This window comes from Cinclus cinclus, chromosome 1 (assembly GCF_963662255.1).
Source record: "Cinclus cinclus chromosome 1, bCinCin1.1, whole genome shotgun sequence".
NCBI classification, from domain to species: domain Eukaryota; kingdom Metazoa; phylum Chordata; class Aves; order Passeriformes; family Cinclidae; genus Cinclus; species Cinclus cinclus.
In genome coordinates this window covers 47,774,470-47,801,739 of record NC_085046.1, presented here as the reverse complement: position 1 = coordinate 47,801,739, position 27,270 = coordinate 47,774,470, and the positions used below count along the sequence as shown (strand labels likewise).

Here is a 27,270-nt window from a genome sequence, read left to right as displayed (position 1 = left end):
CGAGAGAAAGCACACACCATCTGAGAACAGGAAAGGAGTCCTGTTTCTTCAAAGCCTGCAAACCTTGAGAAAACTAACAAACCGTGAGGTCAATGGATTTATTACAGGCCTGCAACCGGGCTGCATGCAAAGGACTGAACAAAGATTCTCACATTAAGTGTGTTAAGTATTGTCTTAATTCTGCAGTTAACAGATTCATTTTGCTCTCAGCTAGTGAGTCTCACATTCATATGTCAACAAACCTTAACTTGCCAGCCAGTTAATGCCAAGCAGAAGTACTGTGTAGCCTACAGCTAACATCTTCTGAAGTTCCTGTCAGGAAATAAATGGTAAGAAATATAGAAATTCTTTACGATGAGGGTGGTAAGGCACTGGAACAGGTTGCTCAGTGAAGCTATGGGTGCCCCACTCCTGGCAATGTTCAAAGCCAGCTTAGATGGGACTTTGAGCAGTCTGGTCTAGTGGAAGGTGTTCATGCCCATGTGTCCTGGTTTGAAAGACAGGTGTTTGCTGAGGAAAGCAGAAGCTTCCCTTTGGATTGAAAAATGGGATCCTCCCGATTATTATGATTTTGAAATTAAGGGAGCTCTCAGGCAAAGATATGGGGGTAGGAATAACAGTTCTTTACTAGTATATCTAACAAAACAAACAAGAACAATAACTATGACATTACCCACAAACAAAACAGTAACTCAGTCCCAGTCCTTTCTGGCTGCAGGCCCCTTTTCCCTGAGCTGCAGTTCCCGGTGCTGGGGGCGGGCAGGTCCCGCAGAGCTGCAGGAGGGCTGGGGGTGATGGCAGCACTGTCCCAGGGGGAGAGAGGGAGATGGAGAGAGAGCTCTCCGCTCACGGTGTCGGTCCCGGTGCTCAGCAGAATGCTGGATGGTGGTAGTTCACAGCGAGAAGACAGCCGGACAGGGTCTGATAGTGGTTTCCCGACGCTGGGACTGCAGGTATGGGACACCAGCGGCGATTGTCCTTCTCGTCCGAACTCCGCGGGAGAAATGGGGCGAGGCCCAGCCTTCCGCTTCCTCTTCTGGCTGTTTGAATCTCGCCGGATTCCCCTCTTCCCCCCCATCCCCTCCCCCTTGTCACCAGGGCCCAGTCAACAGGTATCTTAGCATGACAATGGGGAAAATTCCACAGAGGGAAAAAGGGAGAGAATTAACCCTCAACATTATCCACCCCGAATTTTCCCCTACCATCATGCCAAATCAAATTAAAATCTTCAAATTATAGACATCCATACAGTTACAGATACAGGCACAGTATTGTAGGTAGTTCACCCTAAAACAAGGTCTCCTTGGGGTATGCATCTGGTCTTTCCATCCCTTTGCATGATCCACCAGGTACAACCTGGCCCTTGAGCAAAAACCACCCCACGAATTGGATTGTCTTTGCTGGAGGCAGAGTTCACCCAAACAGTTTTTCCGAGCCTACCTCTCATATGCATCACTGGAACCTTGTCCCCATCTGGTGTTCTCAAGGGCTCAGACTGGGCAGGGCCTGCTCAATTAGTGGAACCTCGGGTGTTCACAAACCATGTGGCCTTTGGTAGATTAATATCCCAGTTCTTGAAAGTCCCCCCACCCAGTGCCTTCAAGGTGGTTTTAAGCAGCCCATTGCACCGTTCCACTTTCCCAGCCGCTGGTGCGTGATAAGGAATGTGGTACACCCACTCGATGCCGTGTTCTCTGGCCCAGGTGTCTATGAGGCTGTTCTTGAAATGAGTCCCATTGTCTGACTCAATTCTCTCAGGGGTACCATGTCTCCAAAGGACTTGCTTTTCCAGGCCCAGGATGGTGTTGTGGGCAGTGGCGTGAGGCACAGGGTAGGTCTCCAACCATCCAGTGGTTGCTTCCACCATGGTCAGCACGTAGCGCTTGCCTTGGCGTGTCTGAGGCAGTGTGATGTAGTCAATCTGCCAGGCCTCCCCATGCTTATATTTGGACCACCGCCCCCCATACCAGAGGGGCTTCACTCGCTTGGCTTGCTTGATGGCAGCACACATCTCACAGTCATGGATAACCTGGGAAATACTGTCCATGGTGAGATCCACCCCTCGGTCTCGTGCCCACTTATAGGTAGCATCTCTGCCTTGATGACCTGAAGCATCGTGGGCCCATCGAGCCAGGAACAATTCTCCCTTGTGCTGCCAGTCTAAGTCTATCTGTGACACCTCTATCCTTGCAGCCTGATCTACTTGCTCATTGTGTCGGTGCTCCTCATTAGCTCGACTCTTGGGCCCATGGGCATCTACATGATGGACCTTTACGGGTAGCTTCTCTACCCGAGTGGCAATGTCTTTCCACTCATCAGCAGCCCAGATTGGTTTTCCCCTATGTTGCCAGTTAGCTTTTTTCCATCTTTCCAGCCAGCCCCACAGAGCATTGGCTACCATCCATGAATCAGTGTAAAGGTAGAGCTTTGGCAACTTCTCTCTTTCAGCAATGTCCAGGGCCAGCTGAACGGCTTTGAGTTCAGCAAGTTGACTTGATCCACCTTCTCCTTCAGTAGCTTGTGCAACCTGTCGTGTAGGGCTCCATACAGCTGCTTTCCACTTCCGGTTCACCCCCACGATGCGACAGGAACCGTCAGTGAAAAGAGCGTAGCGAGTTTCATCTGCTGGCAGTTGGTTGTATGGCGGGGCTTCAACAGCCCGGGTCACTTGTTCTTGCTCCTCTTCATCGGCAAGACCAAAATTTTCACCTTCTGGCCAGTTTGTAATTATTTCCAAAATCCCAGGGAGATTTGGGTTTCCGATACAGGCGCGCTGTGTGATGAGGGCGATCCACTTGCTCCATGTGGCATCGGTGGCGTGGTGAGTAAAGGGGACCTTCCCTTTAAACATCCACCCCAGCACTGGTAGTCAGGGTGCCAGGAGGAGCTGTGCTTCTGTGCCAATCACCTCTGAAGCAGCTTGAACCTTCATAAGCAGCCAAGATCTCCTTCTCTGTTGGGGTGTAGTTGGCTTCAGACCCTCGGTAACTTCAGCTCCAGAATCCCAGAGGTTGGCCTCGGGTCTCACCAGGTACCTTCTGCCAAAGGCTCCAGGACAAGCCCTTGTTCCCGGCTGCAGAGTAGAGCACATTCTTCACCTCTGGTCCCATCCTGACTGGGCCGAGGGCTACAGCATGAGCGATCTCCTGCTTGATCTGGGCAAAAGCTTGCTGCTGCTCAGGGCCCCAGTGGAATTCGTTCTTCTTGCGGGTGACCAGGTAGAGAGGGCTCACGATCTGGCTGTACTCAGGAATGTGCATTCTCCAAAACCTATAGCACCTAGGAAAGCTTGTGCTTCCTTCTTGTTGGATGGTGGAGACATCGCGGTGTTCTTGATGACCTCAGTGGGGATTTGGCGCCACCTGTCTTGCCACTTTACTCCCAGGAACTGGATCTCTCGGGCAGGACCTTTGACTTTGCTCCTCTTGATGGCGAAACCGGCTCCCAGCAGAATCTGGATGATCTTTTCTCCTTTCTCAAATACTTGCATTGCCGTGTTCCCCCACACAATGTTGGCGTTGATGTATTGTAGATGTTCTGGAGCTTCACCCTTTTCCAGTGCAGCCTGGATCAGTCCATGGCAGATGGTGGGGCTGTGTTTCCACCCCTGGAGCAGTTGGTTCCAGGTGTACTTGACGCCCCTCCACGTGAAAGCAAACTGAGGCCAGCACTCTGCTGCCAGAGGAATGGAGAAAAATGAACTGGCAATGTCAATGGTGGCATACCACTTTGCTGCCTTGGACTCCAGCTTGTACTCAAGTTCCAGCATGTCTGGCACGGCAGCACTCAGCGGTGGAGTCACTTCATTCAATGCACGATAGTCCACAGTCAATCTCCATTCTCTGTCAGACTTACGCACAGGCCAGATGGGGCTGTTGAAGGGTGAGTGGGTTTTGCTGACCACCCTTTGGCCCTCCAGCTCCCAGATCATCTTGTGGATGGGGATCACGGCATCTCGATTTGTCCTGTACTGCCTGTGGTGCACTGTCGAGGTGGCAATTGGCACTTGCTGCTCCTTCACCTTCAGGAGTCCCACTACAGATGGGTTCTCTGACAGTCCAAGCAAGGTGTTCAATTGCTTAATGTTTTCTGCCTCTACAGCAGCTATTCCAAAAGCCCACCTGAGTCCCTTTGGGTCTTTGTAATAGCCATTCCTCAGGAAGTCTATGCCTAGAATACACGGTGCCTCTGGGCCAGTCACAATTGGATGCTTCTGCCACTCTTTCCCAGTCAGGCTCACCTCAGCCTCCACCAAAGTCAATTCCTGTGATCCCCCTGTCACCCCAGCAATAGAAACAGGTTCTTCCCCCACATGTTCTGATGGTATTAGGGTGCACTGTGAACCAGTATCAACTAACGCCCTATGTTTTTGTGGCTCTGATGTGCCAGGCCATCAGATCCACACCGTCCAAAAGACCCAGTTTTCCCGTGCCTCTCCCTGGCTAGAGGCAGGGCCCCTCTAGCACTGGTTATTATTTCCTTCCTGGGCATACATATTGGAGGTTCCCTCAAGGGGTTCTGACAAATCATCCTCCCTTTCGTAATACCCTGCATCTTGGTTATGGGAAGTTGAGGCTACCTTCACTTTAGTGGAGCTCCCTTGGTTAGTGTTTCCCTCCCTGAGTTGACGCACCCGTGCTGCCAGGGCAGAAGTGGTTTCCCATCCCACCTTCTCAAGCCTTTCCCATGGTCATGCAGAAAGAACCACAGGTCAGCTGGTGGGGTGTACCCTCTCTCCCTAGCTGGGGGACGTTGGGCTCTAACTCTGGCATCTGTGACTCGCACTGGTGCTGCACTGACCTTCCTCATCTCCTCCCTCACCCTTCTTATCTCCTCCTTGAATTCCTCTCTGAGTTCCCTAATCACGGCAGAGACCTGAGCCTGCATTGGGCCACTCATTATACTCTCAAAGTATCTGAGCTTATTGGCAACAGAACCCACTGTCTCGTGGTTGGTGTCAGCATTAATGGCTGCAATGAATGTGGTTTATTGAGATGGCCCCAGGTGTGCCAGATTCCACAATATCTGCCCTGTGCACCTGACCTTGTCGGGGTCATTGTCATGTTATCCACCCCTCCCAAAGAGTACCTCCAGTATTGCCACTTCTCTCAGCTGTTGGATCCCCTCCTCAGCGGTCTTCCAGCGCATTCTATGGTGGTGCTCCCGCATTCTCTCTCTATGGACAAACCTCTCTCTTACACTCATTAAAAGCCACTCCCAGAGGGAAAGGGGGCCTGGTTCCCTTACGAATATGTGATCCACACCTGAGTCCTGGGTCAGGGGTCCCAAATTCCTTGCCTCAGTACCATCCAGCTGCACACCTGTACCCATAAGGTCCCAGACCCGCAGTAACCACATTGTAAAAGCCTCACGGCCCCTTCTTACAACGTCTTTACGCAGATTACGGAGACTCTCGTATGACAGGGACTCCATGACGATCTCAACCTCTGGCTCCCCTGCTGGTTGTGAGGGCCCTGCTTTCTGATCATTATTATCTAGGTGCTTTGTTTTCACCTTAGACTTTCTAGTTTCCACGGGGGCAACTGCTGCTGACTGTGAGTGCCCTTGCAGTTCAGCTGGAGCCTGGAGAGATGTAACATTTGTGGGTTCCACTGCTGCACCATCAGGTTCTCCCTCTTTAAGGCAGGGGGAGAGTTTCTCAAGAGCTGGGGAAAGGTACTCCTTCAGCATTTGGCCTATCTCCTTCACTAGAAACCCCACGCACACTGGATGGTTCCTTTCTGAGGTGAGCTCTGGGGCAGAATCAGGCTCAGGGGCAACATCCTTAGCCTCTGGGGCAGCATCCTTAGTCTCTAGGGCAGAATCCTTAGTCTCTGGGGTGAATCCTTAGTCTCTGGGGGAGAATCCTTAGTCTCTGGGGGAGAATCCTTAGTCTCTGGGGGAGAATCCTTAGTCTCTGGGGGAGAATCCTTAGTCTCTGGGGGAGAATCCTTAGTCTCTGGGGGAGAATCCTTAGTCTCTGGGGGAGAATCCTTAGTCTCTGGGGGAGAATCCTTAGTCTCTGGGGCAGGGTCAGGCTCTGGGGTAGAGTCCTTAGTCTCTGGGGCAGAGCCAGGCTCTGGGGCAGGGCCAGGCTCTGGGGCAGGATCCCTATTCCTTGGGGGACGTATCAGGGTTGTCATCCAAGTCAATCTCCCCTCATCTCGGAATGTTAAATAGAACAGGTTTACAAGGCCTATTAGCAATGTCAGCCACTGTATGATATCATTACTACTTAGAAGAGATTTGAACCCCTGAAAAGCTGGTGGAGCAGACCCAAAAAACTGTGTAAGGGGTTGGGACAAAATTTTCCCTGGTGTCATATCCTCACAGTATGTACCATTATTAAAGTAACCCCAAAAACATACAGTTAGAGTGTGATAGCTCGGAATCCATGTGCCCACCTTCCAGAGGAAGTTAAAAATCCATGAATTTCTCACGTTATCAGCCCACAAAAGGAACTGGATAATAGTTACAGCAGCCTGAGTTATAGGACCCATGTTCAAGTAAGGGATTGCAAATGGGAGAGATAAAGCTGTGGCCACATGGAGCCCAAACCACGGTAAGCTGGACAACATGATGCCACCTAACACAAAACGGAGGTAACTCAAGAACTGTTATTCCTTTTTCACCCTTTTCTCTCAATGCCCTCGGGCCCCACATTGGGCGCCAAAATCTGTCCTGGTTTGAAAGACAGGTGTTTGCTAAGGAAAGCAGAAGCTTCCCTTTGGATTGAAAAATGGGATCCTTCTGATTATTATGATTCTGAAATTAAGGGAGCTCTCAGGCAAAGATATGGGGGTAGGAATAACAGTTCTTTACTAGTATATCTAATAAAACAAACAAGAACAATAACTATGACATTACCCACAAATAGAACAGTAACTCAGTCCCAGTCCTTTCTGGCTGCAGGCACCTTTTCCCTGAGCTGCAGTTCCTGGTGCTGGGGGCGGGCAGGTCCCGCAGAGCTGCAGGAGGGCTGGGGGTGATGGCAGCGCTGTCCCAGGGGGAGAGAGAGATGGAGAGAGCCCTCCGCTCACCGTGTCGGTCTCGATGCTCAGCAGAGTGCTGGATGGTGGTAGTTTACAGTGAGAAGGCAGCAGTGCAGGGTTTGACAGCAGTGAGGATGGTTCCCGGCGCTGGGATGGCAGGGATGGGACAGAGACGGCGATCGCCCTTCTCATCCAAACTCCGCAGGGGAAATGAGCCGAGGCCCAGCCTTCCACTTCCTCTTCTGGCTGTTTGAATCTTGCAGGGTTTCCCTCCTCTCTCTCCCCCCCCCACCCCTTGTCACCAGGGCCCAGTCAACAGGTATCTTAGCATGACAATGGGGAAAATTCCACAGAGGGAAAAGGGAGACAAGCAACCCCCAACACCATGGCAGGGGGTGGAACTAGACAATCTTTAACATCTCTTCCAACCTGAATCATTCTAGGACTCTATGGTAAAGCCCAATGGAATTTTTCAATTTCTCACAAACATTTCAAGATGCCTTTTGAAAGCTGGTATGTCACTACTATGGAAATTGGCTGCTCCTGAGCTACAGTGCTGGTGAACTCCCAGCAGCTCCTGGCTCACAGACAGTGTCCAACTACACCTTCATAATACTAATATACCTTAGAAATACTGAATTTCATACAGAAACATTACATAACATGAAGTTAAATTTTCAAATAAATAGATGATAAAGTATAATCTTATAATGTCCATGTATTATTTTTCATTTTATCTTTCTTGGTTTGAGATGAAAAATCTCTTACTAAAGTTGTCAGGAAGAAAAGAAATAGATTCAAAAATAAAATCATGAACTTACCTCAAAGAGATTCTTCAGAGATACCTGGTAAACTCTGAGATCACAGGGCAACTCTTGCTTCTCAGACAACAACAACAGACAAGCCTGCAAAAATACCCCAAACATTAATGCTCTTATAAGCACATTTAAAACTTCATTTTTCACTGCCTCATCAGGTCTTGTCAGAAAGCCAAAACAAGCTAACGGTATTTCAGACCTTTTTGTAATATCACAACTGAATCTTCATTTCTAATTTTCAACTTAATTAATGTAATATACAGTGGAGTGTAGGAAGCTACAAGCTTTGAAAGTTTCCTCAGAATAAAAACCATGCTAAAAAGGTTAGGCCCTAAAAGATTCTCAGATACTTGGAAGTAACCCTTTTTTTAGGAATGGACCTTTACATTGGGAACAAGACTGCCCAGCTAACATCAACATCCCCAGCAGAAAGCAAGAAATGAATACTGTATATTCTTCTGCTTTCTTCTGTTTTATCAGTTTCTCTAAAAAACTTTGCCTTGATCCTTGAAAATCCACCTAGCTTTACCAGAAGACAAAGGAAGGACCATGAATGCCATCTACCTGGACTTCTGTAAGGCCTTGGGTACAGGGCCCTACAACAGGTTTAGCTCTAAATTGAAGCAATATATCAGTTTAATTAATGGCTGTTGGATGGATAAGGAATTAGCAGAATGGCTGCATACAAAGAGCTGTAGTCAATGGCTTAGTGCCCAAGTGTAAACTAGTAGTGAGCGGTGTCCCTCAGGTGCCTGTACTGTGACCAGTACATTCACTCTCTTCATCAATGACATTGCCAGTGGGATCTTGGGGTGCCCTCAATCGCTCAGGAAGTTTGCAGATGACACCAAGCTGAGTGATGCAGTTGATAATGCTCAAGAGAAGGGATGATATCCAGAGGGACTTTGACAGTCATGAGGAGCAGGCCCACTGGAACCCCAGGAAGTTCAGCAAGGCCAAGTGCAAGGTCCTTCATCTGGGTCAGGGCAATCCCCAATATCAATATAGACTGAGGAAGAAGGACCTGTGGGATAATGGTGGATGAAAAATAGGATAAAAGTCAGCTATGTGCGCTTGCAGCCCAGAAAACAAACAATATCCTGAGTTGCATGAAAAGTAGCATGGTCAGCAGGTCAAGGGAGGTAACTCTACCTCTCTGCTCTGCTGAGAACAACCTGGAATGTTACATTGAGCTCTGGGGTCCCCAGTACAGAAAAGACACGGACCTGTTGGAATGAGGCCAGAGGAGGGCCACAAAAATCATTAACAGGATGGAGCAACTCTTCTATGATGAAAGGCTGAGAAAGTTGGGATTATTCAGCCTGAAGAAGGTTTTAGGGAAAACTTATTGCAATAAGGTCAATATAAAAAGAGGGCTTAGAAAAAAGACAAGGCTTTTGTGACAGGACAAGAGGCAACAGTTTTAACCTGAGAGTATGTTCTCATTAGACATATGGAAAAAAATTTTTATGCTACAGGTGGCGAGGCACTGGAAAAGGCTGCCCAGCGAAACTCTTAAGAGGATGGCTGCCCCATCCTTAAAGAGTATTGAAGGTCAGGCTGAGCTGGCCTTTAAGCAATCTGATCTAGTGCAAGATCCCTGCCCAGAGTAGGAGCTTGGATGGGGAATGTGGGGCTCTAGTGAGTCCATAGCTCTAGTGTGGGTCCTCCACAGGCTGTGGCTACTGTCAGAAGCCTGCCCCTTCATGGTGTCTCAACAAGCTGATCTGTCTAAGCAGAGTGTAGCAAGATACTCTACACTAAGTGGTAGTAAAACAGCTTGAACTTTACCTTATTTGCAAAGTGATGGATAGAGAAAGGCGGGTCACATTGCTTATAGTCTTGGTGAATGCTGGGACCAGCCTGACTCATCAATCCCAAAGTTAAAAGTTCTGAGGATGTCAAAAACAATGTTTCCAGTATGGTACCAGTGACAACACAGCAAAGTTCCTGATAAAGCAAAAATGTTTCAAATTGGTGAACCAAAACCAGGACAAATACCAATGCTTCAGTATTATTCAACTATTATATAGCACATATATTATTATATAATATTTACTAACTGTTATAGCTATCTGTACCATGTAGTAAATAATTCTGATCAAGTATTTTAGTCTGATCATTATAATAGGTTTAAATAAGTTATTTTATTCATCTAGATATATTTAGGTTGCCATCCTTAATCCTGTGGGATAAAGTCATATAAAGGCTCAATTACACGTATATTATCCTTTAAACATAAATCATTCACTATGTCCACGAGTAGGATTGGATCCAACTGCACTCAGGGCACCTCACAGTAGTTTAGGAAACAAGTGAGTCTTGTCTGAACCTTATTACTCAACAGGAGAGTTTCCCTGATAAACCTCAACTGAAGCTTCCATTTTGCCTGCAACAGGCTGCACCCCTGGGGCTCACAGGGCTGTTTCTCTCACTCTTTCCCCCTCACTCTCCCAGACAGGGTTTGGCCCTTTTTAAAAAACACTTTCTCTGAGGCACCACCACCTCGGCTGAGCCACGCCCTAGTAAAGGGCTGCCAGAGCCAGCTGGAAATGACACAGCTGTGGCCACTCCTCACAGGTGCCCCCCTACCCCTACTGCCAGCACCTCACCACCAACACTCTATACAGGTGTAACTGTGACAATGATCAATTTTTTCCACAGTTACTTGAGAGGGGACTACAATAATTTCAGATGATCCCCCTTCTGATTTTTCTAATTTGTCTGTTTTGGTCCAACAACCATGTACTTCCACTGAGATGCTCCTTTATTGTTGGTCTTTCACAGACAGTTTCAAATATTCAGCTTGTCATACAGAAGGAAAAGTTAAAGGGGCCACAATAAATTTGTATTTTTCCCTTCTAATTTTAATATTATTGAATAGTGACTCTAGGTGGTACTGAAGAGAGAAAACACACAGCAGCAAGAGACCAGCAGGATTTCAAGTCCATCATATCCCTTCAAAAATGAGTTTCAGAAATCATTTATCACAAAAAGCATTTTCCCAAGTCTTAAAAATCAAGACATTTGACCCAGGCAGAAATACATATTCACAGTTTTGGCTTTTAAAAGTAACATGAGCTTATGCTGAAGTGGTAACACATGAGCACCCAGCATTCAGTGGGAGGTGACATGGCAATGTGATAACACAGTGACACACCCGCCACTTCCCTTTCTGGGCCAACCTTTCTACCACTGCTTGCCAAATCAGTGCATCAAAATATGCACTGAAAATATAATCATACGCAGGGTGGAAATTTGGTGACAAGATTCATTCACCTGCAAGAATAAGCAATAGAGAGAACTATTTAGTATACACAACACTTCAAAGGTTGGAGTGTCCAACTGAATTACTTCATTGTACAGCAATAATTTTAGCACTGGTTAATACTCAGGGAATTACCCAGTGGGGGCTTAAGAAATGCTGCTCACCCAACTCATTCAGTACCCTGTTTCTCAGTGGCCAGACTTCATTAAAGAAGGGGGGGAAATTAATCCCTGCTCTCAAGAAACACCTCAAAAGCCCCAAGCCATTGTGAACCTCATGGCAATTCTTCCTCCTACTTATGGGTCATCCAGCTACTGATTCTGCAACAACTAATCAAGGACCTTAACATGGGGCTACAGGCTCAAGAAAAGGCAGCAGAGGCACAAGCTGAAATCTCCTGGCATGCCTATAAGCCTATCATATAAAGCATGTTAAACAGACAAAAAAGCAAAGAGAGGAGGAGAGACTGAGGAGAAGGCAGGGAGTCAGACAATGGATGTTGCTGAAAAAAACCCATACAAAGCCAGAGAAAGGCCACTCTTCCTCTTTTCATTGCTGTCCATTACTAGCTGAGGGGAAGTCCTCCACACTGAAATACACTTCACTGTAAAAAAGTTTAAACTATCTTCTAATTATTTTCAAATCTACCTGGCTAAAAGAAAAGCAGGGCGGTCTGGACAAAACCCACTTAAAGCCTTTGGGATCTAGAGCTCCAAATGTACAATCTTAAAAGTTAAAATTTTGAGCTTTTCTAACTGTTCCGTAATTGACATGCTCCTGTGAGACAATTCACTGCCCAGCAGTATTTTGAGATTGCTGGCATCTGCTGTATACAAACTGGACCAAGTTCACCACATCCTTAATATATTCATAATCCTCAAATAGGCCTGAGGCACTAAAGGAATGAAGGAATTGTCTCACACAGGACGTCCTACTAAATGCCATCATCACTACTGAAAGGCTCTTAGTAAAATTCAGGACTTAACCTGAGTTTACCATTAACACTTATGCAGATTCCTGCTATAAACTCAGCAATATGAGATTGATCTGCAGAATTCAGGAGAACCAGACCTTTATGGAACATAGAAACTACCTGATAAGACTTTGATAACATGATGAATGAGTGGCCAGCTCTGTAATAAACCTGAAAAAATAAAGGAGAAAAAAGATTTTGGGAAAATATTCAGAGATATTTAGTACCAAAAAAAGAGTAATTTTTGTCAATTCTCTCATTATATTATTATTATGACATGTAGTACTATTTCTTATACACAGATAAAAAAAGTGAAATAAATTATTCTATTCTAATCCCTTGAAATTCACAATATGTTACTGATATTATCACAGATGCTAAAAGTGAAATCCTGAAATTCAAAGCCTGGAAAATAACTACAGAATGAAAGACATACTTTCAGCAGCTGTATGTTAACCCCCTCTGGATAAGACTGGAAGTTTTGTGTCACAAGATCCAGAATATATATTTATGCTTCCACATCACTGCATTGTGCAGTATTTCCCACAATGCATATATTCTTCAGCCAACAGTACCTGAACGGGTTTATATTCACCCTAAATTAGATTATACCAGCTCAGAGTCACAGTGAAGTTAATTTGTTCAAATCAGATAACTGGTATGTTGCAACACAGTGCAAGTTAAATGGGCGTTTCAATGCAATTTTACTGTATCTAAATAAAAAATCATTCTACTAAAGGCTCTGGGAGTCTTAAGTGGTTAGACCAGAAGACTGTTTATTGCACATAAAAACCAAAACAAGTGTATGACTCCATATCATAAATACTACTTATTTCTAACAGACTGCTCTTTGAGTCAAGGTGCACTTAATCAATGTGTATTTAATCAGAAGCCAAGTAGACAAGTGTAGCGTATTGTCCACTAGAAATACAATATGACCTTGATCACCAAGTACCACTCTCAGGAGCTGGAGACTTACTAGCGTATGATCCTTGTTTGGGATATTGATAGTCACATATCTTGAAAGCATTGGTGCCTCTCTCATTGGGACCCAGAAAGAACCAGCATCTCCTGTGCAAAAGGGAGCTGCTTAATTTCATTAAAAATACTATTACAGCTGTGAATCTAATGCTTATGTATAGAATCAAACACAGATTCTGGAATTTTATGCTATATTTACTCATCTTGGCCCAAAGCAAAAACACAATAAAATGAAGATAATGACACCATTATTAAATAAAGAAAAAAAAAACCAAAACCAAAACAAACCAGAAAAAGAAAAAAGAAAAAAAAAAAGGAAGGCATGCAAAAACCTGCCAGCTTAAGCATCTGCATCTGAATATCTTAACATACTCCATATCCCACTGTAAGCTTTGGTGGGCTAAAACCATTGAATTCTTCCATCTGCCCAGGTAGTACAAGGCAGTTGCGTAACAACACAGCTATGTCCCAGGAACACCTAAAGATATGGTTTACTGTTTATTCACTTGAAAAAGGATCATACTTTATAGTTAGTGATATGCATAAAATAAAAAATTACACATCTCCCACCTGACAAAATTAGAGGTAAAAAATGTAGTTATAGATAATAAAGATAATAAATATTTGAATATCAGCTATGAAATGTCTTAGAGACATCTAATGATACCATAGTGATACCCATAGTGATAACCTAGTCTCTTCTGAAGCAGAAAGCCAAGCCACTGGACTAATGAAGTACGAGGATTTAGCAAAAGTTCAGTCCACCTCAAAACACCTACATATGGCTCAGTGAAAGCCAGCAGCCAGGAATGGGGGAAAACAAACACATGAATGGAAGCTGTGGGATGGAAGGAGTACTAAACATATTTTGGTCACCAAAAAACAACCTCAATGCATTTCAGTGTATCACTACTTGGTGAAGACAACAGAAAAGTCCACATTTAAAACAAATGAGTGGCCAGTGTTAAATTAGGTTAACAGTAGTGTTAATATACAGTAGTAATTAATATTTAATAGTCAATATAATACTCAACTATTTAATAATTAATAACATTATCAACTTATGTTAACTGATGAAAAGAACTTTAACATCTGGAAAGAAATACCTAAAGGAATCTTCTTCTGAAAAATTATTTTCAACAAGTCTCAGAATACTGAAAATTATCAAGTAACAATAACACAGTAACCTGCATGAATCATTTTACAGATAATCAGATGATTTGTGTAACAGGAGGCCAGGACATGGCAAAATCTCAGCAGGATTAATCCACAACATGTCAACTAAGAAACGGAAGTAATTTAACAGAAACCAGTGCAGTTTATGGAAAATTAATTTGAGCTTTAATTGCACTACTTTATAATTGACGCTTATGTAAAAACATTCAGATTTAAGTCACTAATTAATCTCTCATATATATGTAAGGAACAGAATAACTATAAAACTGGTACACCAAAGAGTGTGAAAAAAGATGCAAGAAAAATCAAGGTCAAAAAACAGAGTTTTGAATTAACTGTGTAACTGTACATACTTACTTATTTCAGGCTTATCTTATGGTTTACATCTCATAATTCAAAAATATTTACAGGACACCTTGCATTAAATATCCAAGCATTTGTAGACCTTCATCATAGTTTTTGATGGTCAAAGAGTAATTTCCATTTTTTAAAACCTGGTTCCCAGCTTCCCTCTTCAACTGTGCATATGCAGTGGGATCCACACTAAGGAAAAGCAAAAACACTGACTCATGAGACATTTCTTTTTGCCTAAAATTGACTTAAATTTTCATCTTAGTTTTTGCATATTTGAAAAGGAGGACAAAAGAGCACATCATCTTTGTCTTCTGCAGTTGGACTAGTAGAATAGAGCTGTGGTGACAGCCTCATCTTTGCTGTTGATGCCTCCTCAACTTTTCATCTACTTTTTTTAATAACTTCAGATAACCAGATCTACCACTGGTATGCATGTGTTTTCAATTTTTATCCTCGGGTCTTAAACTGTGTCTTTTAAATTAAGATCCCAAATTACCACAATGTGTGAGCACATACTCAATGCAGGAGGAAATACCTGAGAAAACAAACAGCATTTATATGCTTAAGAAATACATGAAGCTATACATTTCAATTAATTAAACACAAAGCTCATTTACTTGCTTTTTATTTATAAGTCTAGATACTCAACAATCCAATGTATACAGGACTGCTTAGAACTTAATTACTGCAAGAAAATATTGCAACATAAACAGTGCTTGAGGACCTCAAATCAGACTTAAGACCGTTATTAAAATGGATACAGGATGTGGCCAAAGAAAACAAAGGCTGAAACTAGCATCAACTGTAATTTACTGAAAAACTATTACATCATTAAAATTCTAAACTCAGGGTCATTAAACAAAACTAATCACATGGTCAAGCAGCTAGATGATAGAAAAAAAATGCAAGAGGAAAACCAGCTACATGTATGAGAAATAGCACATGAGAAACAGCACGTAAGAAACAGACAAGAGAAATATCCCATGCTAAAGTGCTGTATAGAATCATTCTTCATAGATTGATTTTATGATTAAAAGCTGTTTCCATTACCTTTAAAAACCTGTGTGAATCTCACAAATCTCAGTGCAATTAAGTAAGATTAATTCACCAAATAGGAATGCACAGATTTACTTATTATCCAGGTATTAACAGTCCTGCAACAAAACCCATAAAATCTGCAACTTTCGTAACCCACCAACATAATGTCAAGGTTTAGTCTGGCAGGCAGCTAAACATGACACAGACCTCAGCTCACTTCCCCACTCCCTGAGTGGATGGGGTAGAGAATTATGGAAATAAAGTCAAATTTGTGTGTTGACAAAGATAGTTTCACAGGACAGAAAAAGAAGGGAAAATACTAATAGTGATACTACTAATAATAAACTTAGAATATATGAAACAATCAATGCACAGTGCAATTGCTCACTGCCCACAGCCAGTTCCTGAGGAGCGGCCCTTGGCCAGTTTTCCCTCCTAATTTATATGCATGACTTTCTATGGTACAGAATATGCATTTGGCAAGTCCAGGTCAGCTGTACTGGCTGTATCCCCTCACAGTTTCCTGAATAAAACTGAAGCTGCTGACAGGGCAGCATCATAAGCTGAAAAGTCCATGACTTAGGGCAAACATGGCCCAGCAGCTACTAAAATATCAGTGTATTATCAACATTATCCTCATGCTAAATCCAACACACAACACTACCAGCTATTGAGTAGAAAATTATCCCAGCTGAAAGCAGGAGTAAAATATCTGCAAGATCTCTTGACAACAGAGCAAACCAGATATTTTTAAGTATATGAATTTGCAGACAAAGCAAAGAAACCTTACTGATGTGTTTTCTCTATAGTAGTCCTCATGACAAGGCTGACATAGTGCTGTCTTGTGCGCAGAGGTATGATGAGACACGCTACGGATTGCACTGCACTTTGCATTTATCCAAGCACAAAAAGCACTTGTCAGGCTCACAAGTACCCTAAGCAGACAGATTAGCAACCCAATACTCTAAGGAGGCAACAGCAGAAAAATCAAGTGAAACCATAAAGCTCAGATCTGCACTGCTTCAGACAAACAGGGAATGACATGTCAGAAGTTATGTCTTCATTCTCCAAATAAACACTCCATGATGATGGCTGTAATCAAAACCATTAGCTAACTAATTCCAGGGAAGCACCAAGAACAGATGAAATCCTGGATAAACACTAAACTCAAGAAAAACAGGTCCCATCTCCTTGGGGAAGGTACAACAACTAGTCATGCTAGAGGGGCAATCTATATTTATTCCAGGCAAATTAAATCATCACTTTATGAGCAATGTGCATATAGTATATTCTTTAAAAATACTACTTCTCCAGCCAGCCAATCAAGTTTACTCATAACATATTCAGGACTTCTTTTACACTGCATGGGATGAGCATTATTAAGGTGAAAAAAAGGAAAAAAATAAAGCAACAGAAAAAAGGAAAAAAACAAGTGTTAAAAGATGGTTCTACCACAACTTTTGTGTATTCTTTCAGATTTCAGTTCTATATCAAAAGAAAGTGTGACAAAATATTTTCTCAAGAATAGTACCAAAATAGGTCAGCTACACAGAAGTTTTGTCAAGCAGGAATACACACAAACTGGTGATTTTCTAAATTATAGCTTAATGTCAGGTGTTTTGTTTTTTTTTTTCTTAAAGAAAGCTATGCTTCTACTCAGTACGATGTTTTTCCCAAGTATTGTATTTTTACCTTATTTTTCTTTGGAATATACTAAAAGTACAAGCACAAATAAAAGGTATTTAGAAGATATTTAAAAGATTGTTTTTTCCACTGTACAGCAGATGCAGCAATGAGCATTTTAAAAGGGCTTTCCAATATGTCCAGTGCTGAGAAATTTTGGAACTGAACTCCCTGTTTCAGATCAGAAGATGGCATGCCCTCCCCTTTCCAGGCAGCAGGAATTTTCACCAGAACACAAAGCTCTCATCCTTTTCCAGAACTGAAGTTTCCCAGCCAAACTTCAAATTGAAGATTATTTAAATAACTGGGACGTCTGCTGCAGGTTTTAGCAACTATATTCTAGTTTGTAGACCCGAGATACACTGCACATGCAAATCTGACATCTACCAAGTTAATGATCCAAAAGAATTGCCATGCAGACTAGCACAGTATGTCTTGCCATTGCCCAACATCTTCCTGCAGCACAAACAATTTTAACTCAAAACCAATGGACGAAGGGCCTATTATGCAAACTCTATCGAGTGTGAGGAGAATGAAACAAAACTGTTGTCTATTATATGGCTTAACTGGCACAGGTAAAAGCCACAGCTGTATCTGGATAAAACTGGATATAGAAAGACTTTCTGGGGATGAGTGCTGTGGATTAACCTTAGTGGGCAGCTAAGTGCTTGCATCCCCCCCACCCCCAGTGGGGAAAGAGAAAAGAAGTAAAATCAAAAAAAAATGTGCATTAAGATAAGAATTGCTTAGAGACCAAAAGATACCTGGAAGAAGAGAATAAAGATAACAAAGATGATGCAAAGGCAATCATGAACCACCTCCCTGACATGCAATAATGCCCATCCAGCTCCTAAGACAGGGAATGCTAACTAATCCTCTTAAGTCCCCTCCTCTCCATTTTCATTGCTGAGCATTATGCCACACAGCACGTACTATCCCTTCAGTCAGTTTGGGTCATCTGCGCAGTTGTGCCCTGTCTTGGTTTGAAAGACAGGTGTCTGCTACGGAAGGCAGGACCCTCCCTTGGATTGGAGAATATAAACCCCCTACCTCCGAATCATTATAATTTTGAAATTAAGTGGCTCTCAGGCAGATGTGAGGATAGGACTAACAGTTCTTTAGTAGTATGCATAACAAAGCAAACAAAACAACAAACAGTGCCCCTTCAGGACTCTGAGGAGCACTAAGCTGGAATGGAAGGAATGAGCAAAAGATCCCGGGCTGGTGGACGAGATGTATCAGAGAACTTTCCAGCAGTGGTTGGAACTGCGGGGATGTCCCGGCAGAGCAGGGCAGCGCGGGGTTACTACGCTGAGAAACCCAGAACGGCGCGGAAGAAGCGGAAGGCCGGTTCCAAGCAGGGCAGGGAGAGGCGGACTCAGGATTCCCGGGAACACGAGCAGATGGTGATAGCTCCCTCTTTTAGGGATGTTAATAAGGTTAATAAAAATGTTAATAAGGTCCCAGGTCAGACGAAGAAGACGAAGAAGAGTACGAAGAAGACTAAGAGGACGCTCCGGGTTGGGTTATGGCGAATTCCTTTCCCCAAGCAACAGCAGCCTCTGAGCATTCCCCGAATCCGCAGAGCGAGAGAGCTAGCAGCTGTCCCCTGCCCTCTCTTACCTGGGCCCAGCCAACCCTTTGTTTCCTCAAGTACGCATAAGTACCAGCAGTCAGCGTTTCCCAGCAACTCAAGGGAAAAATTCTATAGCTAAGAAGGAACAAAAGAAAAGAAACCTAACCCCCAACATGCCCCCTCCCAACCTCTTGTGCACCCTAAGCCTATTCACTGGGAGGCCCCAACACCGTGCAAACCCTGCTCAGCAAAGCAAAACCATTACTGTGATATCAGCATTGTTTTGCTCACAAATTTAAAGCACCATACTGGCTGCTATGAAGAAAATTTAACACCATCCCAGACAGTTCCCCTCATGAAGCAGGGATTTCTCCTAAACTATAGACTCTATGAAACACATAAAGGTGTGGGGACACCCTAGGGTCTGGGAGACCCTTCCCAGTGCATTGTTGAGACCTTACCATTCACAGAGAAAAAAAACAGAAACAAACACAAAATAAAATGGACAACATGATCTCTGTTTACTTTTTTTTTATGACTCCTGAGACCACCAGCACGAATGTGACAGCAAAATGAAGCACATTAATTTTTACTCACAGAATTAAAACAAACTATTATACAGCTAAAGCAGAAACAATCTACTCCAAACCGTACTCCTGCCAATGGTCAAAATTCCCATTTACTTTATGTGTCATCAACTCCTAGGTTACTGGGCTGGTCAGTGTCCCACTGAAGTGCTTCATTCAGACTGCTGTCAGAAGCAGGGCAGCTTTAGAGTGGTTACAATACTAAGTTTTGATTCCTCTCACTTCGAAGATAATTCTGAAAACACAAATGGAGACTGCCCAGAAAAGCCATTTGTCACTATTGAAAAGTGTTGTGTTCCTTACTCCAGTTATGGGTCTCAAGACCCATGTGCTTTCTGAACGTCTGAATCTCGCAGTGCTAAAAGCTGTAGAAATCTGAGAGTGAACTCAAGCCATTGGTTTTTCTATCTGCATCTGTTGTACACATTTTAAAAAGAGAAATTGCATGACACTGTTTAATTCACAGAAAAAATAATAGGTCTTCTGTCATTAAAGACAGACCTGTCTTTAATTATTTTCGATCCTGAAAGTTAAGCTTTAAGATCCATCTCTATAGCATTACTCAGTGGTAGAATAATGTTTTTATTCTCCAGGCACAGCCAATTTCCATAACGCAAGGAACAAATGAAGTATAGCAATGCTAGGAGCTCTGCATCTGAATTAAAAGAATGGTGACAAACAAGAATCATCCTATTTTCAGGAAATCTGACTTCTAAAGACTGTGCCTTCCTCAGTCCTATTAAGCAGGCAAATCATTCCTTCTTCCTCATTAACCCAAAAGGCAGACATTACAAACTGGCAATAGGTAGGGAGAGAAAAACCCCAACAACGCATTTACACTTGTGGCTGAGTTACAGCTAAATACATTTAATCAGCATTCGAATAATTCATGTTTTCTGAACAGGAAACCTCAGGGTTCCATTAGCTTTCGTTCAACAAAAGCATGCTGGCTCCAAGAGCATGATGCTCCAAGAGCATGATGGCTGGCTCCAAGAGCTGGCTCCAAGAGCAAGAAAGAATTGTCATGTCACCCCTTCTGCTGCACCAGAGGGACCCCTACAGCTGCATGCCCACCACTAGCATGATCCATGCAGGCAGTCCTACAGTCACCCAGAAAAAGGACATTGCATTCAGGTCTTCCAAAGGACATTTTCCTAACGACCTGATATAGACATATGTGAACATCAGGGCAGACCCAATAAAAGAAGAAAAATACAGGCCAAGAAGGCTGTAAGTAGCTGCAGCTATGGCAGTACTCTGCCTGATAGCCAGTTTTACCTGTTTTCCCAACAACAGCAGACACCAAAGACATATTTAGAGAATAGTCTCCTTTCAGTGTGCATAAACCTGACCTTGACAGTGAAAATCAGGGGAAAATTCACTTCTCAGTTTTCCATGGCATGCTGAAAATGAAAAATCAAATGAAAAAATCTGTAAATCGCCTGTACTTTCAGAGAAGGCCCTAAAGAAACAGCAGAGACAAAAATGAACAGCTTAGAACTGACTAGGCTACAAGCAGACACATTTGAAAATCTCATGTAGAAGAGAGGAAAGAAGTTGAAATTTAGACATGGACATCCTCATGGATCTGTTAAGTCTGAAAAAAGACATAATAGCAGTTGTGACTATGTGAACAGTATTTTAATTGAGTGTTCAGCCAGTATCTCATGAAGAGAGATATTGAAGAACATGACAGTGAACATGAAGATCTCATATTCAGCCCTTGTAAAATGTCAGCTCATGTTGGAGAAACTGGTCAACACAAATGAAGAGCCTCTAATTTAGACAGCTCGTCATCAGACATCCCTATCATTAGGGATATATTAAGATAGATAGAAAGAGATAGCCTTATCTATAGAAAGATTCTCACTCAGTCCTACAAAAGATGAAAAAAAATTCTGTAAGAAGTCACCTTGCCAGATTTGTACCAAAGTGGAAGTGCCAAAGTGGACTTTGGAAGTGCTAAAGACCCTTTGCTCCCAGTAAAAGCCAGCAGCACTTGGAAAACAATGAAAGAGATTCTACAGTAGATTTGGATTAGATTAGGGCAAGCAGAGAAGCCTAGTGATAGCTTCTTATCATAATGTTGTCCTGAAATCAGCACAAACTGGACCAAATGAAGTTTCTTTACTGCTTCTGGGCTCTATGATCCAGCCAGTGTCCTATAGATCACAGTACTCCAAAGATAAAGACAGCATGCACCTCTGGAGCTGTTTGCCTCTAAAAAGACAAAGAAAACCATTTCCCAGGCAAGTGAATTGAGAGAATATTAGGTTGTTTCAGTCTGAACTGAAGACCTGTAAACAAGCTCCACACAGGCAACCATCAACACCACTTGCAGAATTTTGCTTCTCTAGATACTCTTCCTTCCTAAGTTGTCAGGCAGAGGCAAATACTAGGGGACTTCAGACTCCTGTTATGTAGCTTCACCAATGCAGTACCACACTGAATCAGCACACCTTGACAGCACAAAGCATGTCTCACTATTGAGAATGAATTCTCATCTGAACTGGGTCTGCAGGCAAGCAATATTTCCATATTTTGAAAATCAGCTGTGAGACTTCTAAGTTCTGCCAATATTTTCAAAAGATGTTAAATGGCTCAGGTGAGAGAAACAGAGTGAGACAGAACATCTCAGGCTGCTCTTCATTTTATACCAAACTTTTCCTTGGAAATGTGCTCTGTAGTAAAATGATGGGCACAGACATTGTCTGTGAGACAAACATCCTTATCAACATTTGGCAAATACAGCACAGGGTGCAATTAGCACAGATGTCTCAAAGACCTGTTAACACCTCAAATGCCACATACAAACCAGAAAAGGGAAGATTCATGCAAGCTCTGAATAAAACAAGGGGTACAGGCAGAATACACACACAAGACTCTGAGCTAGGGCCCTTTTCTAGGCAGAACTGGTCTGAATGACCTCCCAAGGTCCTTCTTTTTCAGATTACCACTATATGTTGCTTTCTGTTTGTGCAAACTGTCAGAAAGGAATTGTTATTAATAACAAAGCCCAGCCACCTGATGTCTCCAACCAAACTCACAGCTGACACAGCTTGGCAGCTCACTTTTTCTTCAGATGCATGACCACCAAACAGGACTACAGAAACAGGACCCAAACCCAGACAGAAGTTGGGCCAGCCCTGCTGACAAGCAGAAATCCATGCAAAACTTCAAGAAGTGGACACTGAAATGTTACTAATCTTTAGAGCAGGGATTTGTGGTTTAAAAGGTACTAAGCAAGGAAGTGACATAGCAAGGAAATGGACATCAGAAGCACATCACTAGGAACAAGACAACACCTTTCACAAAAAGAGATATGTGCACACACCCCCAGCTTTGGGACACCAGCTTTGTACCTACTTAAGACCCTGGGAAATGAGTTTCACGCCCATCGACAAGGCAACAGAAACATGACAGACCGATATGACATTCTATGGTATGGAATAACCCTTCAGTTTGGGTTAGCTGTCCCAGCTGCATTCCCCCCCCAGCTTTCTGTGCCCTCACCCAGCTTCTCCACTGCTGTGACAAGCTGAAAAATACTTGATTTACGATAATAAGCACTATTTTGCAACAATAAAAACATTAGTGTTTTATCAACATTACTCTCATCCTAAATCCAAAGTACAGCACCCTACCCAGCTACTAGGAAGAAAATTAACTCTATCCCAGGCAACACTGGATGACACCTCAGAACATCCTTCCTCCTTTCCTTGCAAGCTGAACTCAGGCCAAGCACATGTGACTAGCTTTCCTTGAAGACTGTTTCACAGCTTGCAGCAGCAACAGGTCTGGCCTTGCTCCCCAGCACATCCTGTTTTGTTAAGGGAAACAAAATAGGCTTCTTTGCCTTCAGCTGCAAATGATTCTTCCCTCTTTGTAACCTACCAGTAACAAGTCATACCTAAGAAAACACAGGTTGAGCCATGGCTGGAGTTGCTTTTTCAAGAAACACATCTGTTTATACATACAAAGGATTTCCAGTAAATTAAGAAAATACTTGCATTTCCCATTTTTTATACAAAAAATTATGCAAAAGCATGTTCAATATTCTGTTTGCACAGTGTCATTACTGTGTCAACACAAAAACCACCAAAACCTCACAACAACAGGAAAAGTTAATATTTTTGTTTCTCTTTGAAATAACAACAATCTTGAAATCCCTAGCCTAACTCAGCCATACAAGACCTAACTCAGTCCAAGAGAGAGTTGTTTACACTCCTGCAGTTATTTGCTCAGCCTGGCAATGTTCCTGCCATCATTGTCCTGATCTTCTTTGCACTGCTGTGGCCTCACCTTGAATACTATATACAGTTGTGGGCACCACAAAATAAAAAATACATTAAGCTATCAGAGAGCATCTGAGGTGACTTGGTCTGTTCAGCCTGAAGGAGACTGAGGGGAGATCTCTTTGCAACTTCCTCATGAGGGAAAGAGGAGGGGCAGGCACAGATCTCTTCACTCTCGTGAACAGCAACAGGATTTGACGAAATGGACTGAAGCTGAGTCAAGGAAGGTTTAGACTGGGTATTAGAAAGAGGTTCTCCAAGGCAAGACAGCACCAAGCCTGTCTGAGTTAAGAAGCATTTGGACAATGTTTTCAGGCACATGATGTTATTATTAGGGTGGGTGTCCTGTGCAGGTCCAGGACTTGGACTCAATGATCCTGATAAGTCTCTTTCAACTCAGCATTTTTTATGATTCTATGACTGGGTAAGAGAAACGGCAACAAACAGCCTTCATAATTCCTTTGTATAAATTCACACCAGAGGGTATTGACTCTGGAATGAGGAAAAAGCAAACGAAAAACACCCCAAGACCAAAACAGCAAGACCGCCCTAACATCAAGGTTTTCAAGTTTGTGCAGTAGATAGATAGTGCTTGACAAATTTAATTGCACGTTGGTAAAAAAAACACTGATAAGAAATACTCCCTCTGGCAGGTTTTCATGGGAAAGCAAAACGGCTTCCCATTCGCAATAAATCTGAAGTTAATTCTCTATAAATCACTAAAAAAACCCCAAAAGCTGGAGAGAGAGCCTTCTGCGTTTATTCCTCTGCAGTGCACACTTTGCGCAAACTCCTTTCCAGTTGAAAAAGTGACCACTGTTAAGTGACCACTTCCACGACCTTGTACAAACGTTTTGCTTTTCAGAGAAAGGATCCAAACCCACCAAAGACAATGCTTCGCTCCGGGCTGTGCTAAAGGAGTTCTCCCTCTTCAAGCATCGGCACACAGCATCATATCTCCCCCAGCTCCTACGTGCAAAGCTTGCCAGGCCAATACACACTCCCAGATGCGTGAGGGGAGCAAGAATGCACTCTTCTCCTCTTCCTTCAACCACCCCACACATTCCATGGCAGCCTTCCCAACCAGCAGAGCCACCCCCGCTGCCCACACGCCAAATCCCGCACCCATGCTCCTCATCGGAGCAGCACGTCCCCTCTCCGGATCTGCTCCAATATGCAGGAAGCTTCCAACAGCTCCACCGAGATGGGAAGCCATCCCCAAGAGGCCGCGGCGGCCCCCGCGCTGCACGAAGCATCGATAGAGCAGCGCAGGAGCCGCGGGCAGCTCCCGACGTGGCGGCTCGCCTATCGCACCCCGGCATCCCGCACGGAGCTGCAGGCAGCCGACAGCGGTGCTCCCCTTACCGGGGAGGGCGATGGGGATAAAAGGGGTGGCCGAGGGAGCACACCTACCTGACTACCCATCCCCCGCCGCCAGGGCCTGCTCCGCTTGTGGCCCTTAAACTCTCCGCCCTGCGTCCCGCCCCCGCCGCTTGCGTCGCCGTGGGAGTGGAGGAATGGGAACAAATCCACGGCGCTCGGGGAATCGAGACGATACCTTCCTGGCCGTGGGGGATGCTCGCCCCCCCCCCCCCGACCCGTAGCAGGGAGTGTGGCGGGGGTGGGAGGTATCGGGCGTCAGTCTCCGTGCTGGAACGTTCAGGAAGAGGCTCTGGAATGGTTCTGGGCTCCCTCCGCAGCGGGAAGTGTATAGGGTGCGATTTTTAAAATTACGTAGCCGGGCCTTTAGGATGCTTGGAAAACCAGCGTTCGTCCGCGCCAGGAGCACCCCCGCGTCCTAAAGCGCCGTGCTGCCCCTCTGGCTTCTCACGACAGCCCCCGCTCAGAGGAAGCCGTGGCTCCTTTAGTCTTCCAATGTGCAAGGATCACCTGGGGAATGAAGGCTTCTCCTGCGATGCAATTGTTTGCTAATTTATCGTTTTCCATGGTCTTTTCACACCGTGAAAAGTGGATCAATAAGTCAAAGATGAATACTTCATCGGAGATCGTTCAGTAATTTGCCCCGTGTGATACACGTTTCCGATCGAGTTTTTCTCTGCCATTATTATTTTCTGCAAGTCTTCCTCTTGTATCTGGGCTGGCTGGGATGGAGTTAATTTCACTGCCAGCAGCCCCCATCGTGCTTTGCTTTGCTTTGCTTTGGGAGCTAAAAAGTGTTGGTAACCCACCAGTGCTTCGGCCACACATCTCTCCAACATTCCTCTTTCACCAGCAGGCTGGGTGTGTGCAAGATCTTGGGATGGGACACAGTCAGGACAGCTGGCCTAAACTGGCCAGAAGGATATTCCAGAACATGTGATGCCTATTCAAATATAAAAGCTAATAGAAAGGAGTAGGAATGTGGGGCATTCTTTATTTACATTTGCCTTCCACAGCAACCACTACACATGCTGAAGCCCTGCTTCCCAGAACATGGCTGGATGTTGCTTGCTGATGGGAAGTAGAGAACAGTATTTGGGAGTTTCTTACCTTTGCTTGAGCTTCTGTTTTGTTAAACTGCCTTTACATTGACCCGTGTGATAATTGATAAAAGATTCATGTTAATCATAAAAGTATTGGGGTTTGTATAAACCAGAATACTAAGGTCTGAAGTGAAGCATGGACACTAGATAGAGGAAAATATATTATTAAATCATTCTGGTTTAAATCCCCCTATTATGAATATTATGTTTTCTATGCAAGTTGTATCTACTACCAGTTTGCAAAATCAGACTTTCTGATAGTCCAATAGATTTTGCAAAATCAGACTTCCTGCCTTCGTTTGATCAATGCTGCCTATCTACAAAGACCAGACTTCCCAATTTTTTCCAGTTTTTATCTACCAAAACCATATGGTTATCTATAAGACTGACTATCGCCCAGAGACTTTATGGATGTCTATTCTACCACCAATACTTACCTGGCAGAATTATGACAACAAAAAAACAAAAATTATTGATGACAAACGAGAAACCATACTATGAGAGGAGGCTGCAAACCAAGGTTCAATGGAGCGTGGAGTGGGTGGTGACCACTCACATTCCCCAGTGCTGCTTGCTCTGTCTATATAAATTAAAGCAATCTAAATTTTGCTGAATATCAAGACTTTTTGTTTCTCAGTTATAACACCCGTGAGGTTTTTTTCCATCTTGGCTCCTTCCCCCGTGATCCTGCTGATGAGGGGAATGACAGAGCAGCTTGATGGCTTCTTGATTTCCAGATAGGGTGAACCCACCACAGTCCTTTTGACACCTAGTATGGGGCATAAGTTATCTCTTGTTTTGTGTGACGTGCACTATATTGGCTATTCAGCATCAAGCTCCTATGCAGGTCACAGAGATTATTGGCTGCACTGCTTATCTCTTTATGTATTTGAGCTTGAGAACATATTAATATAAACAATGGCTCTGTCCTTAGCCCTGGCATTTCTGGCCTTGCTCTTCTGTAGGAAGTTTCTTGAGTATCTTGTATTCCTCTCCATACCTGGGAATAATGCAGGTGTGTTTATTATGCAGGCCTCAGAGATCCT

The 27,270-nt window shown here is 43.9% G+C and overlaps 1 protein-coding gene across 1 annotated transcript in view; it reads right to left on the bottom strand.

Moving 5' to 3' along the window:
* Positions 1 to 25,063, bottom strand: part of TRANK1 (tetratricopeptide repeat and ankyrin repeat containing 1) — a 59,990-nt gene extending 34,927 nt beyond the window's left edge. Inside the window, 7 exon segments of the mRNA XM_062497420.1 lie at positions 7,814 to 7,897; positions 10,971 to 11,089; positions 12,075 to 12,222; positions 13,401 to 13,482; positions 13,484 to 13,510; positions 14,617 to 14,751; positions 24,867 to 25,063. Of these exon segments, the coding sequence (XP_062353404.1) occupies positions 7,814 to 7,897; positions 10,971 to 11,089; positions 12,075 to 12,222; positions 13,401 to 13,482; positions 13,484 to 13,510; positions 14,617 to 14,751; positions 24,867 to 25,063 (792 nt within the window).
* Positions 25,064 to 27,270: the final 2,207 nt, after the last annotated feature.